Source organism: Neophocaena asiaeorientalis, unplaced genomic scaffold, assembly GCF_003031525.2.
Source record: "Neophocaena asiaeorientalis asiaeorientalis breed wild unplaced genomic scaffold, Neophocaena_asiaeorientalis_V1.1 scaffold129, whole genome shotgun sequence".
In the NCBI taxonomy this organism is placed as follows: Eukaryota; Metazoa; Chordata; class Mammalia; order Artiodactyla; family Phocoenidae; genus Neophocaena; species Neophocaena asiaeorientalis.
In genome coordinates, this window is record NW_020172446.1 from 5517977 (window position 1) to 5533735 (window position 15759).

At 46.8% G+C, this 15759-nt stretch overlaps 1 protein-coding gene across 1 annotated transcript; it reads right to left on the reverse strand.

Moving 5' to 3' along the window:
• On the reverse strand, nucleotides 1–5245 carry TIMM22 (translocase of inner mitochondrial membrane 22). The gene is made up of 4 exons (XM_024735944.1): nucleotides 4984–5245; nucleotides 2692–2888; nucleotides 1996–2068; nucleotides 1–606 (listed from the first exon to the last, which is right to left on the reverse strand). The coding sequence occupies exons 1-4, from the start codon at nucleotides 5219–5221 to the stop codon at nucleotides 530–532; spliced, it is 585 nt and encodes a 194-aa protein (XP_024591712.1). The 5' UTR covers nucleotides 5222–5245; the 3' UTR covers nucleotides 1–529.
• Nucleotides 5246–15759: the final 10514 nt, after the last annotated feature.

Here is a 15759-nt window from a genome sequence, read left to right on the forward strand (position 1 = left end):
CAACCTTTTAAACTGTAATATAAATACATATATCTATATGTTTTTTAACAAGGCAGAACACTACACAAAATGACATCATTGGTCGGATGGCATAAATTCACTTTGCCCTGCCCCAGTGTGTGAGATGGATGACGGCATGGAGGTCCAAGGTAGAACAGCTTCCCGGGTATATGTAAAGTCCCCTCCATTCCCGCGGCACCAAACCACCAGAGGGCCAATTGTGGTCAGGACTGAACGTCTGCGGAACTCAATTCCTACAGGTCAACCCGCTGACTCCTGATCTGCCCGAAAGAGAGCAGCTGGCGTGGCACAGCCCCCCACAGCCTGGCTGGAGTCCAGGAGCAGAGAGCGTGGCTGCCCAGAGGTGGCAGATGGCAGCCAGGCAGCTCCCTCACGACACCAACTATGTGAGGGAAAACAAATGTCTTCAGTCTCTGAAGCAAGTGCCCCGGCATGGGGCAGAAACTGCTCTACACAGAACAGCTCTGATCCTGGGCTGGCATCATCCTTCCCTGGAAGGCAACCGCTCTCACCGTAGGTAATAATCGATCGCAGCAGAGAAAGCAGCAAAACCTCCACAACCAATGACCCCAGCCTTTACGCCAGCTGCAAAGCAAACACAAATGACATCACCTGTGGTGACAGATGCAGGGTCAGGCTGCACTCAGGAAGAGCCTGGGTACCCGCAGACGCAAAGAAACCGGCATACGCGTTCCAAATCATTCAACCTAGCAGAGAGCTGAAAGACTTCAGTGAAGCTGTGCACACGATCTGATCCAGTGTGCTTTTATCTAACTGTACGTTCATTTAACTTCTCTCGTTCTAAAGAATTACTATTTCCAGCCTCATGAAAATAGCCCCTCACAGGCAGGAAACTGGTTAAGAGAACCAGCCCTTGGAATCAAGTGAAAGCATATGGCCTGTACCCTGATTTGTTTATGGAATAAATTCCTGGGAAGGTGATCAAAGCAATCCTAGAGGGAGCTGAGCCTCTCAAAGGCCCTGACAAAGCTGAGACATGGGAAGACCAAAGGGGAAGTTACTCCATAAATCACAAATGGCTGTTTGAGGAGGAAAATCAGGTTTTAATGATAGCAAATTATCCTGCCTCTCAGAAAATGAGAAAAAAGGCTTTTTGCTTTGGATAAGTCCGGGCACAGCAGATGGAGAGCAGTCCAGCAACGGACACTGTTAAGAACACCCTGTCACTGACGCGCTGCACCACACTCGACGGACACAGCAACACGGAGAAGCGGCAGGGAACCGGTTTTTTTCTTCGTTGTTTATAGATGATAATCCAACATTTCTAGAATACCTATATTTGGCTTTCAAGGGGTAGAAATCTAAGAACCCTATTACTGTGATAACTTATACACAAAATGACAGTTGTATAGTACGAAGAAAGATGTCTGTTTGCAATGCATGGAACTGAAATTTCAGCAGAGCCTGCTATTTGGCCAAATGGGGCCCAGCTATGCTTCTGTACTTTCCCGCATAGCAACACACACCTGCATATTATGAGGAAGTTCTTCCCGTACGTTCAAGATGGGGGCAGTTCTTTTTTCTAAGATAGATCTAGATCTCTCTGTGGTTCTCACCTGGGGGTGACTTTGTTCCCCAGGGGACATTTGGCAATGTCTGGAGACACTTTTACTTGTCACCACTAAAGGATGCTACTAGCATCTAGGGGGTAGAGGCCAGGGATGCTGCTATACATCCTACCATGCACAGGACAGCGCCCCCCTCCCCCTAGCAAACATTTATCTGGTCTAAAATGTCAACAATGCCAAGGATCAGAAACCCCGATCTAGATACTAGAAGTTTCCAAAATTGAGTTAACACAGAAGCAGACGTGATTTACTTGTCAGTAGGGAAGAATATCAAGTGTCCACATATGCCTTGGGCTGTCCTTGGAATGCTCATATGTTTAGAAATGTCAACTTCAGCATGTTGTCCAAGGCCACAAAGAAAACCATCTGAGAACTGTTTACTAACCTCTGAAACCAATGGCTCCTCCAGTGATGCAGCCACTGATGACACTGTTCTTCCAATCTGATTTTCCCCGGTACTGTGGGTGGAGAAGAGCAGTTCAGAGCCAAAGAAACAAGCCAGACAAGATGATTAAGGAAAAAAAAAAGATGGGGTTTCTGGCTGGCGAATTTAGTCCCTCCCCAAAGGAAACCTATCTTTTTCTCTTTCAAAAGTATAGTTCCTAAAATTTGAATGTGTTCATAAATGCTTCCTGCAGGTGGTACCAGAGTGCTGAAACCAAGTGTAACATTTGAGAAGTAATCAAAATCTCTTCTCAGTTCCCCAGTAAGTATTCTGTTTAAAATCATTAACTGGGAATTCCCTGGCAGTCCAGTGGTGAGGATTCCGTGCTTCCACTGCAGGGAGCCCGGGTTCAATCCCTGGTTGGGGAACCAAGATCCTGCAAGCAGCGCAGTGCAGCCAAAAAATAAATAGAATAAACTCATTAACCAACTTCTAGCCTACAAAAACAAGTAAAAAATAATGCAAGCCTAAATCATAAATGCACAAAAAGTTTACATTAGGGACTATTTCATGGAAATTTAATCTAGCAAGTATTGGACATTTCTGACCTGCTTTCTAGTAGCATTAAGAGTATTTCTCTTGAGAAGTCCCAAGATGGAAACAGGCAAGGCTTTCTCAGAAGGCAGGGACACTTACAGATTCTACCAAACACTCAGTGCAAGAAAACATGGCGCCCACGATGGCAAAATTTTTGGCGTAGGACATTCCTCTCTGCCCCATGTCTTTAAGAACTTCTTTTGCTGTAGGTGTGCGGTAAGGATCCTTAGGGTCAAAGCCCACATTGGTATCAATGCCAGCAGTGAACACCCCAAATGCACCTCCCAAGACAAATCCTAAAAACAAACACAGAGATGAAGATTTCTTTGGTATGTTTTCTGGATTACTGTAATGGGGTCATACTCAAATAGCACCTTTTGGATGGCCACCAGCAAAGAGGATGCCCCCTCTTGCCTGGAAAACTCTCTACTTGTCTGGTTTCCACATTACAAAATCCAGAATCTTGTTGGCAGCTTCTTCTCTGACTCTTCTTGGATTTCTTCCTCCTTTCATTTTCTAACATTCCTCAAAATTCAGTCTTTAACCCTCTTTCTCTCTCTACACTCTCACATGTAAACCAGTCACCCTCAAGTTCAGGTATCAACTTTGCAAATCACTCCCTTGACGACGGTGACATCCATAATACTCATTTGGTAAATACCATGTGCCAATCACTCTGACGCTTTATAGTCCCAGCCTCATTTATTCTTCACAATAGTCCTGTGAGATAGATATTATTATCCTCTCCTTTCTGTAGGTGAAGAAACTGAGGCTCAGAGAGGTTAACTAATTTCCCTAAGGTCACAAAGCTACCAAATGGCAAACCCCACACTGCTGTCCACAGCTGACCTTCCTGAGCCTGCTGGACATTTCAACATGGATGTCCTCTTGCCACCTCAAGGTCGGTATACGTTCAATGAAATCGTGGGCACCTCCCCTCCAGACTTTCCTGCTTATGGCTCCTTCTTTCCAGTCACTCCTACTCCAAACTTCAGGGGCATTTCTGACTGTTTCTCCGCTTCCCCCTGTAACCCTATGTCCACAATTATCATCCTAGTCTAAGGCCTTTATCACTTCGCCCCTGGTGCACTACAAAGACTCATTCATCATTTCAACAGATATGTATTTATTAGGGTCAGGCACAATGATGAACAAAGACCCAGTCCATGTCTCACGGAGCTTCAGTCTAGCAAATTCCCTATATGGTCTCCCTATCCACAGATTTTCCTTTCCTTCATCACACTCCACCTTAAGTCACCATGCTCATTACCACTTGTTACCCTCTAAAAAACCATCAACGGGGACTTCCCTGGTGGTCCAGTGGGTGAGACTCCACGCTCCCAATGCAGGGGGCTGGGTTCGATTTCTGGTCGGGGAACTAGATCCCACATGACTGCTGCAACTAAGAGTTCGCATGCCGCAACTAAAGATCCCGCGTGCCGCAACTAAGACCCAGCGCAGCCAAAATAAATACATACATAAACATCAAAAAAATAATTAAAAAATCATCAATGACTGCCCTAATGCCTGCAGGCAAAAAGCCCAAATCCCTCACCCCACCCCCAACTTGAAATGCTGTTTCTCCTCCTCTTTGTCTAACCCCATTCTCTCAATCCTCCAAGACACGCTCTAGTCTCACCTCCTCTTGTGGCCTTTCCCCAACCAAAAAAGATCTTTTTTCTTTCTGCTCTACTTCACGTGTGCACTCTCACCTACATTCCTTTCTTAATTGCCTTTCATTCTCAATGAGACTTCAAATCACCTGCAAATGTGGCCACCCTCTTTACTCTGCATACAGGAGGGACACATACATTCTCAAATCCTCAAAACGTTAAAAAAAAAAAAAAAAAAAAAGCCAAGTCCAGACTTCTTTCCCCCTCTTTCCCTGCTGTCTAGTCACACTGGCCTCACTGGCCTTTCTGTTTTTCTAACCTCAAGCCACTTCCGGCCAGACCTTTGCAGGTGCTGGGCCCTATCTCTGCAGAGCTCTCCTCCAGGCTCCTTCTCAACAATTTTCTATGTATATTAAAATGTTAGCTTCATGAGAACAAGGATCTTGTTTTCACCCTGTCTTTCCACCGCCTGACACGTGATAGCTGCAAAGTAACAAGTTGTTGAAAAATGATTATTTAAAAGCGAATGAATGAATGAAGTCAACCATCTTAGAACCCCCAGGTCCCGACCCAGGATCGATTCTCTGATCCAATTTCCAGAGGCGAAAGCCACCCTCGGGATCTAGGGAGGCGCTGCTCGAGCTCACTGAACCAGGCGGGGGTGGGTCAAGGTCGAAGCCCATGGACTCCTCGCCTCCCAGGCGCGTGGTCTTCTTGGCAGGGGACCCCTATGCCGCCCAAGCCCTAAGCCTCCCAAAGGCCCCCCTCCTCGCCTCACCTCCCAAGCAGGCCAGCGCCGCCTTGAAGGCGCAGCTTTCCATCGCCCTCTCGACCATCTTCTGCTCCTCACTCTTGGCCGGACTCGGGATCCCGCCCAGGCTCCCAGGCTCCAGGAGCCGGGGCTGACGCTTGTCACCCACCAGGTACTGCAGAAGAAGGCTGTACTGCAGCGGGGCTTCGGCGGAAGCCGCCGCCCCAGGCGCGGAGACCGCGGCACTGCTGGCCGTCTCCCCCATGACTGTGGCTGCCCAAGAAACCTGGCTTCCTTCTTCCCACAGCAGATTCCACAAGCCTCCCGTGGGGCCTTGCGCTCCCAGCCATTGTGTCGCAACGGCAGATTCGCCACACCGAGCGAGCCCGAGGAAGCAGCGGAAGCCAAGTCCGTTCGTGCACACCCGGCGGAAGAGCTATCACGTTCTCCCAAAACCTCCTGTGAATACTGAATCAGGCTTGTGCAGCAGTCCCAACGACACTGACAAAGATTCAGAGTCACCAGAAAGCACCCTCTTCGGGGCTGCAGCGCGGTGAGTATCGGGATTTGTAGTTTAACACGTACACCCCAGACATTTCCCAGGAAGCTTTGCGCGGGCACTAGCGTCTCAGCCTTCTCTCGAGCTCCTGACGGGCGGGAGGGAAAGGAGGCTGCAGCGCGCCGGGACGCCAGCAGGGGGTACGCGCGCCCCGCCACTGCCCTTCCAGCCTACTAATTCCTAGCGTGTGTTGTGAGATGTCAATAGGGGAAGGTGCTTTGTAAATCAACGTGAAAGCGTGGTATAAGTGTATGGAATAAATGTTTTATTCAATAATTAAACGGTTGAGGGGAGATAGAAGGAGCCAAAAAATGAGTGAAGCTATTTTAAAAAAAAGGAATTCCCTGGCTGTCCAGTGGTTAGGACTCCACACTTTCACTGCTGAGGGCCCCGGTTCGATCCCTGTTTGAGAAACTAAGCCTCCGCAAGCCTCGCAGCGTGGCCAAAAAACAAACAAACAAAAATAGTGATGCCTACCAAGCTTAATATGAGACAATGATAGGAAGTGGAGGTGGCTTTGGCCTGACGGAGAGCAAGGGAAGCTGAGGCTGCTACTCACGCCAGCCAGCTGTTGTCAATGGAATTAATGATGTGGGACTAGCATTGCCATGAAAAGCCGAATTTATATTATGCTGAATCAATTAAAGTGCTTACTAGCTTGCAAACTGAGGACTTGAAGGTTAACTGTGAGAGCACCGTGTATGAACCCAGAAAATCTTTTGCAGTAGTTTCTGTGGTACTAAAATAGATCCCCAACTGTTGTATTGATCCAGACTAGCAGTGTATCTGGGTGTATCAGCTAAGAGAAACATAAATGGAAACAGAAGGTAGTGAGGTAGCCAGTCAACAGAGGCAGAGATACCTCTTTGGTAGCCAGAGTTCTCTGTGCCGCAGAGCAGAGCCTGTGGTTCACTCTGCTTCTGCTCCCACCAGACCACTAAACCAGCTTGTCCTAAGGTCCCTGGTGAAGCCCCAGTTGTTAAGTCTAATTCAGACCTCATTTCACTTTACTGCTCAGCTGCGTTTCACGCTATTGACTCCTCCTTCTGTGAAGAAACTTCAAAGCGCCTCTCCCCTCGTTGTGCTACAGCCTCTCCAGTTTCTCCATCTTCGGCGCAGGCACCGCTGCCTGAACTTTTCCTGTTGGTCCTCTCAGGGCTTCATCCTTTATTTTCTCATGCAGCTCACTCTACCTGAGCAACTCATCCGCACTCGTAGCTTCTACTACCACCTCTAATACAGGAATGAATCCCAAATCTTCATCTCCAGCTTCGACCCTTCTCATCAACACAAGAACCAGACATTTCCTGTAGGCACCTCTAACTCAACACACCCTGCCAACCACCCATTCCTTCCAGATGAGTGAGGGGCCCAGGGCTCTGATTCATGCTGAGGTCTTAAGAGCTGAAGCTGGATCTGAGAGAAGTTGGGACAGGGCCCTAGGCAAGTCCCAGGCAAGGTGGCCTTGGAAAGCAAGGAATGATCTAAACAATTTATCCCTGGGACTAGTTAGAGAGCAATAATTAATCCCTAAATGAAGGGTCTGCCTCAGATTTCAGGTACGAGTCAAGTCAGCATGTGGCGAGATCCACTGTAACCATGGTGAGTGAGGGAGGGAGCCTTTTATGGAACATAATGGCCCAAATCACAGATGGAGACACAGATACACTGATCTGGTATCTCTCTTCCCCCACCCATCTCCTTCCATAGGTGGAATGCGTTTCACCTGATGGAAAACTTGAACCTCTTCAAGCATATTCCGAAAGTGAGAAGTGGTTTCTCATGTCTGTTTCCCTGGCCTGAATCTTTGCCAGCACCCTAGGGACTTTATCTGGCTACAGCTTCACTAAAAGTCCAGCTGCTCTCACGTTACAGGTTGTCTGTTCTGGCCGCAAGGATACAGAGGGGGGGCGATATCTCAGTGGGTCAGAAAGGAGACACTTCAGGATGAATGAGATTCACAGGCAGGGTCGTAGGAAGTCAGAACACTCTGAGTTGATGACCCATCACTTGAAGGACTCCAGGTCAGGGCACAGATGGGGAGGTGCTGAACTGGAGGAGAGCCCGATCGTCTCTCGCCCCAGGTGTCTGGGAGAGCCTGGCTGGCCTCTAGTTCTCTCAGCATGTCAGGAGTGCAGAAATAAAAGAGATAGCAGGAGTGGGATAGAATGAGGAGGTCCAAGTTGAGAAGTGCAGTGTGTCCTATGTGGATCTGAGTTGGCTGTGAATTTGGTAACAGTGAGTAGTCTGAATAGTCCTGTCGCTGGCAGGAGGTCTGGCCACATAGGTACTCTGGGTAGCCAACTGAGTCACCATGCGTGGTGGGTACTGGACAAGTGACTTTGTATTTAAAGCTTTTTTTAAAAATTTACTTATTTTATTTATTTTTGGCTGTGTCGGGTCTTTGTTGCTATGCGCGGGCTTTCTCTAGTTGCGGTGAGCGGGCTTCTCATTGCGGTGGCTTCTCCTGTTGCAGAGCACGGGCTCTAGGCACGCGGGCTTCAGTAGTTGTGGCACGTGGGCTCAGTAGTTGTGGCTCACGGGCTTTAGAGCGCAGGCTCAGTAGTTGTGGTGCACGGGCTTAGTTGCTCCACGGCATGTGGGATCTTCCCGGACCAGGGCTTAGAACCTGTGTCCTCTGCATTGGTAGGCAGATTCTTAACCACTGCACCACCAGGGAAGCCCTCACTTAATAGACTCTTAATTGGTCTGCATGCCTCCTATCTTGCTCTTCTTCAAACCATCCACAGAATGGTCTTTCAGCACTGACGCGTGATCATGTGCCCTGCTCAGAATTCTTCTCTGTGCCAGGATAAAGCCTAAACTTGGTGTGTTGCTTCTACAACTTGTGCCCAGGAAGACACATATGCTTCCGCCCAAGTTTAGTGCTTCCTCGAATATTTCCATTCCTGGTTGTCTGCTTTCTTTTTTTAATGTGCTATTTTAACCATTTAAAGATGTTTTTCTTCTTAAAAAATTTTTGGCCATGCCGTGCGGCATGCAGGATCTTATTTCCCCAACCAGTGATCGAACCCGTGCCCCTGCAGTGGAAACATGGAGTCTTAACCACTGGACCGCCAGAGAAGTCTCTCAGATCTCTGCTTTTGATAATCTCTTTTGGATCTGAAAGTGTTGGCTCAGAATCATTCGCAATAATGTGTGGTCTTTAGTGTTTGGGAGGTGAGTTTGGACTTTAGGACTCAGTGTCATTTCTTTGATCTGTGCCTTGTCCTCAGTCAAGTGTAAATTGTTACAAAATATTTATTATTATTATTTCTTAATTCTTTTTACCTTTGACCTATGATAGCCATGGTGACAACAGAGGTATCCTGTACTGTTTCCAGTGACAGATGCTTAGACTCTGATTCTGATGGGTGGTCTTAATGTTCTGGAGCAGATTTCTTCCACGGCATAATTGTTTGGAGGTTTTATTTGCTCACCCAGACCCAGCAATCCAGATTTGCTTACTATCTCTTCTGCTGTTGCTTTGGCTTTGCTTATGAAAAGCTATATTGGAGATTTGGCCTATAGTCTGGCAGTCTGGTGGATGTTTAGGACCTATTTCAGACTCAGGCAATGAATCATACACTCTGGCTAGATCTGCAGTAGGGTCACATTGATGACAAGTTGTGATCCTGAGATTTGCTCTGAAAAGTATTGGAGGCAAGTAGGAACATGCATCATGTTTTTCTAGCACCTCACACTTCTGACTCAGAAAAGAGTTAAGAGGCTTCAAAAGCTAGAGACCGGACTCCTGCTTTGCTGAGGGATAAAATGAAATATAGAAAGAACTATGATGGTGAATTCCCGAGGTTACATATCTAGTTGGTGCCAGAAAGAGAAGCAGCACATTTCTGCTGTAACCAGTGAGGGCAATGCCCCTCTTTCCCTTCCCTCATCTTGATCTTTGTCCAATCTCACTCCATATTTTGTTTCACTTACCTCTCTATCCAGCAATTTCCCTTATCAGTGGATCGGCCACCAAAGCCCAGCTTTTAAAAAAGGAAACGATAAAACAGCAAAAACTGTACTAGGGCATTAATCTACAGGTAAAATCCTTTTACAGGGAACTCCCAATTAAATGGAATACACTTTTTGTTTGAATCAATTTTGATTCACATTTTGTTGACTCAATTATTTCTTGAACTAAGTGGACTTGGAAAACTTTTATAATCAAAGTGTTCATTTTGTGCTAACAGCTTTGTTTTGGTTTTTTGTTTTTTTGTGTTTTTTTTAACAGCTTTGTTTTAATGGCATTTGAATTTGTGTATGTGAGACATTCTGTCTCTTTTATTCTGAGACGTCCTGATGTACTTTAAATATTTCTTTCTCCATTTATAGCATCTTATCCTTGAATAAGTTCTTATTTGAAAATGCAAAAAGTACTTTCTTTTTGGACTAGATAATACCTTCCATATTTTTCTCACATTTATTCCCAGTTCTTCAATTCCCTTCCCTAAGCAACCTGTTACTATTTCTTTTTTCTTTTCCTATTTTTTTTTTTTTTTTTTTGGCCGCACTGCGCGGCATGTGGGATCTTAGTTCCCCACCAGGGATCGAACCCGCGCCACTGGCATTGGAAGTGCAGAGTCTGAACTACCAGACCGCCAGGGAAGTCCCCTGTTACTATTTCTTAAGTGTCTTTCCAGATATGTTTCCTCCACACATAAGCATTATATTTGTGTATACATATATATGTTTTTTTCTCCACTTAAAAATTTACAAGTGGGGCTTCCCTGGTGGCGCAGTGGTTGAGAGTCCGCCTGCCGATGCAGGGGACGCGGGTTCGTGCCCCAGTCCGGGAAGATCCCACACGCCGTAGAGCGGCTGGGCCTGTGAGCCATGGCCGCTGAGCCTGCGCGTCCGGAGCCTGTGCTCCGCAACAGGAGAGGCCACAACAGCGAGAGGCCCGCGTACCGCGAAAAAAAAAAAAAAAAAAAATTTTACAAGTGGTAGCTTAGTCTTTCCTACCTATTCTGCACCTTACTTTCTCTTGTGTTACATCTTAGAGATATTACATATCAGTGCAAGAGATGGTTAATTTTATGGGTCAACTTGACTAGGCCACAGTGTGCCTAGTATATTCCTCATTTGGGTGTGTTACTCTGGCCTGTTTACTGAGTGACCACAAAAGTTGTTGGTTTTGAGGGGGTCCCCGAACATGGGAAGACTCTGCAGAAGTTCCAGGCTGCTGTACAAACTGCCCTTTCCCTTGGGCCATATGACCCATCAGATCCCATGGTGCTTGAGGTAGGTCACAGGCAGATAGGGATGCTATTTGGAGACTTTGGCAGCCCCTGTAGGTGAGGCCTGCCATTCTCTGTGGATAACTACTCACCTTTGGAGAAACAGTACGTGGCCTGCTACTGGATCTTCATAGAGGCTGAACCCTTGGGCCACCACGCATCAGTTACCACGCTCCCTGAGCTGTCCGTCATGAACGGGGTGTTATCTGCCCCACCAAGCCATAAGGTTGGGTGTGCACAGGGACACTTCGTCATCAGATGGATGTGGAATATATGCGATTGGGCCCAAGCAGGCCCTGAAGGCACAAGTAAGTTACAGGCTCATGGAATTCACTGGTTCCCATGCTTCTCACCACTCTGAAGCAGCTGGTTTGGTGGAACAGTAGAATGGCCTTTTGACCATTCGGTTTACAGCACTAGTTAGGTGGCAGCTCTTTGCAGGGCCAGGGCAAGGTTCTCCAGAAAACTGTGTGTGCTCTGAATTAGCACCCAGTATAAGGTGCTGTTTCTCCCATAGCTAGGAGTCACGGGGCCAGGAATCGGGAGGTGGAAATGGGAGGGGCACCGATCACTATTACCCCTAGTGACCCACTAGCAAAATGTTTGCTTCTTGTTCCCACAACGTCATGCTCTGCTGGCCTACAGGTCTTAGTTCCAAATGGAGGAGTGCCTCCACCAGGAGAAACAACAGTGATTCCATTTCACAGGAAGTTAAGACTGCCACCTGGCCACTTTGGGCATCTCATGCCTCTGAGTTAACAGGCAAAGAAGGGAGTTACTCTGTTGGGTGGAATGATTGATCCTGACCACCAGGGGGAAATTGGACCACTAGTCAACAGTGAAGGTAAGGAAGAGCGTATCTGCAATATGGGAGACCCCTTAGGGCATCTCTTAGTTATCATACCCTGTGATTAAGGTCAAAGGAAAACTACAATAACCTAGTCCTGGCAGGACTACTAATGGCCTAGACCCTTCAGGAATGAGGGTTTGAGTCACCCCACCAGGTAAAGAACCACGACCAGCTGAGATGCTTGCTGAAGTCAAAAGGCATAAAAAAAAAGATAGTAGAAGAAGGTGGTTATAAATACCAGCTATGATCACATGATCAGTTATAGAAATGAGGGCTATATTGTCATGAGTATTTCTTCCTTGTTATGAATATATGTGTGTGTGTTTGGCAAACATCTTTGTTCCTTTTATCTCTTATTTCCTTATAATGTAACATAAAATGTATTGACTTTATATTGTAGTATTTAAGTATTGTTAATTTTACATCATCGTACTTAAGTTACGGGATATCAAGGTGAGTAAACATCCTCAGCGACTTTACCGTCTCTTATGGGGATGGAGTCAGTGCATTTTTGCTTGTATACATGATACTTGTATCATTTTAGGCAGGATTATGATCTTGTTATTGTCTTTATTTGGAGAGTAAGTATGGTTTAAGGAGATGCATATGGGTGCCAAGTTGACAAGGGGTAGACATGTGATGTTTAATTTTGTGTGTCAAATTGACTGGGGTGCAGAGTACCCAGATACTTTTAAAAATATTTATTTATTTATTTGGTTGTGCCAGCTCTTAGTTGCGGCAGGCAGGCTCCTTAGTTGTGGCTTTCAGGGTTCTTAGTTGCGGCTCACCTGGCTCCTTAGTTGTGACATACGAGCTCCTTAGTTGTGGCATGCGAACTCTTAGTTATGGCATGCAGGCAGGATCTAGTTCCCTGACCAGGGATCGAACCCATGCCCCCTGCATTGGGAACATGGAGTCTTAACCACTGTGCCACCAGGGAAGTCCCGAGTATCCAGATATTTGGTTAAACATTATTCTGGGTGTGTCTGTGAGGGTGTTTCTGGATGAGATTAACATGTAAAGCAGTAGACAGAGTAAAGCAGGTTGCCTTCCCAATGTGGGTGGGCCTCATCCAATCAGTTGAAGGCCTGGATAGAATAAAAAGTAAGGGAGAATTCACTCTCTCTGCCTGTCTTAGAGCTGGGACATAGGTCTTCCCCTGCCTTTGGACTCAATACAGACTAGAACTTACACCATCAGCTCCCCTGGTTTTCCAGTCTTTGGACTCAGACTGGAACTAACTATACCATCAGTTATCTGAGTCTCCAGCTTGCTGACTGCAGACCTTGGGACTTCTCAGTCTCCATAATCATGTGAACCAATTCCTTATAGCAAATCTCTCTCTATATTGGTTCTCTTTCTCTGGAGAGCACAGACACAGAGCTCTGTGCTGATACAGTGTACATCTCCTTAATTCCTTTCAATGACTAGATTGTATCCCAAATGATGAATGTGCCATCCTTTAATCCTCCTCATTGATACATAGTTAGGCTCTTTCCAGTCTTTTTCTGATTTCACCAGTGTATCAATAACTATCTGTACACATACATCTTTGTGCACTTATGCTACTATAACTGAAGACCAAGGAATGTGATTTATGAATCTTAAAGGTGACAAATATGTATTTGTTCTGTGCATGTTTTGTATGACATCATGTGCCTTAGAATGCAGTTTCCGCAAAGAAAAACTGTAATATGTAAGTGCTGTAAATGTCAGGTATGTTGTGGCTCCCTAACACATATTTTAAAACAATAATAATTTGCACAATAGCAGGTCAATTCATGTAACCTAACTAGCTAAATACCACTTGGGACATTTTCTTTAAGTGGGCCTCTTGAACCGTGTACTCAGAGAGAGTGCTTTCCATAAGCCAAAGGATGTTGGCTATTCTTTACAGGAAGCCCAGTGAGTCTCCTCAGGCTTCTTCTTGTAACAAACACCCACTAGAACTATGATTTTGGAATCATTTCCATTGCAAATCCCCTCTTTCCACACCCCTTTAAAAGGCAGCTGCAGTATTTGGCATCTAACCAAGGCCTGCTGCACCAACAACTCTCTAAATTTTATCTGTATTTCACGTGCAGTATGTTCAAACTCTCACTTTCCCAGGTGCCAGATGCTGGTTTGGACACACTCCAGTAGAAAGTGCTTTCCTGTCAAATAATAAAAGGAAAATGCTGAACATACCACCTCTTTATACAGACTTGCGTATAGTATACCAAAGTTAAGTACTTTAATAATGACTTCACTATTTCCCCAATTTGCAATCCCCCCTAATTCCCTCCTCACCTCCCTCCACACCAAATACTTTGTCCCTCGTCTTCCATAGGATGTTTATGGTCCCCTTCCATATCTTCAGTGTTCACTTGAAAACGTCAGGGTGTAGGAATCTATCTGTCTCACATGCTTTGGATGGGGCCTGATGTAACCCACCCCCGGGTGTTTCAAATATGATTTGGATGAGAAAATAAAACACTTTAACCCACTTTCAGTATTTTAAAAGATATCTAACAACTTAATGTCTGCTATGTTAATAGCTTTTACATGTTTTCACTAAAAAGCGATGCTTTCCATGTGTTGGATAATAATACTGTCCCTGCAGTCGCACAGAATTTTGGCATGACACTAAAAATGAGCTTGGAATTCGCCTTTATCATAGGTCTCTTGCCTGCCTAAAGGCAATCCTCAGTCCAAAGATCCTATTTGTGAAATGAGCAGCAGTGTTAGGTGGATGCTGAGAAAGTAGATATCGTTTCAAGAGATTGCCAGTCCACTCGTGGCGCCCGCCTCCACCTCTCCACTTCTTTCACCGCTTTATGTCGTAACATTTCACTGAACCAAAAACTAGTACAATTCCATGTTCTATCCCAGAAAATTGGGAACCTTAAGCGTGAAGATTTGTGTTTGTGCCCAAAGCTTGCAGTTATATTCTGAGGTTTAAATGAACTCTTGTAAAGCAGGCTATGATTTGTGTGTGTGTGTTTGCATGTGTGGAAAGCCGCTATAAAATATATAGACATTCTGCTTGGCTGCCAGTATCTCGTTTTCTTTTTCAACCTTTCCACTAGATGGCGGTAGATGTCCAAGAAATAACTTGCAAAAGCCTGGTGGAGGGCTGTGAGAGGGGCGTCCCATCCTTTCACTGGGCTGTTGGTAGCTGAGCGGACACACTGTTGTTCCTCTGTTGCGGGTGGGCATGGTGTACATTTTACTTTTTCGACTGTGTGTGTGTCAGGGTGGGGAGGCCGGAAGACTTGCCACAGACCACCTGTTTAATCCAGGTTCTTTTTAACCATAGGGTAGCGTCTTGCCAGCTGGGGGAAAAAAATCCCTAGAATTTTTCTCAACTATCAACAGACTTAATAGAAGCCACGGAACCGGTTCAGGAAAGCAGCCAGCTTCGATTTAGAGATGCCGTGGTATCTGGTCCCTATATTTGTGGAGATGGAAGAGAGCCAATCGCTGGTGAGGAAATGGCCGCGGCGACCTGGGGACTGAAATCCCACAGTGAGACCTGCGATCAACCCACAAGTACTTATGGATTCCCTCACATGTGCCTAGCACTAGATCACAAGCTACACAAGAAATAAAAGAGGTGGCGTCCTCCAGTCCTCTTATAGTAGAGAACACGAAACATACAGAGAAGTAAGTGCCAAGCAAGACCTAGCGTGATGAAGGTAACATTGTGTGAAGATGGGAAGTCCTCCGCCAGGGTTGTCTCCCGAGCACTTCGGCCACGCGGCGGGAGCCCGCGCCCCCTACGCCCTCTGCAGCAGCCAGTGCCTAGGCGGCTAGCACTGCTACAAAGGGGGCGTGGCGTGGGCGGGCCCCACGGGCGGGGCTTTCTTTTCCCCATTGCCCGCCGCCGCCGCCACGGCTGCTGCTGTCGCCTCTACCCGCCGCGCGGACCGAGGGAGCGCGGTCGCCGCCGCCTGCCTGCCCGGGTGCCCGCGTGCCCGGGCAGCGGTGGGCCAGGATGTCGGGTTTCCTGGAGGAGCTGCTGGGAGAGAAGCTGGTGACGGGCGGCGGCGAGGAGGTGGACGTGCACTCGTTGGCTGCCCGCGGCATCTCGCTGCTCGGGCTCTACTTCGGCTGTAGCCTGAGCGCCCCCTGCGCGCAGCTCAGCGCCAGCCTGGCCGCCTTCTACG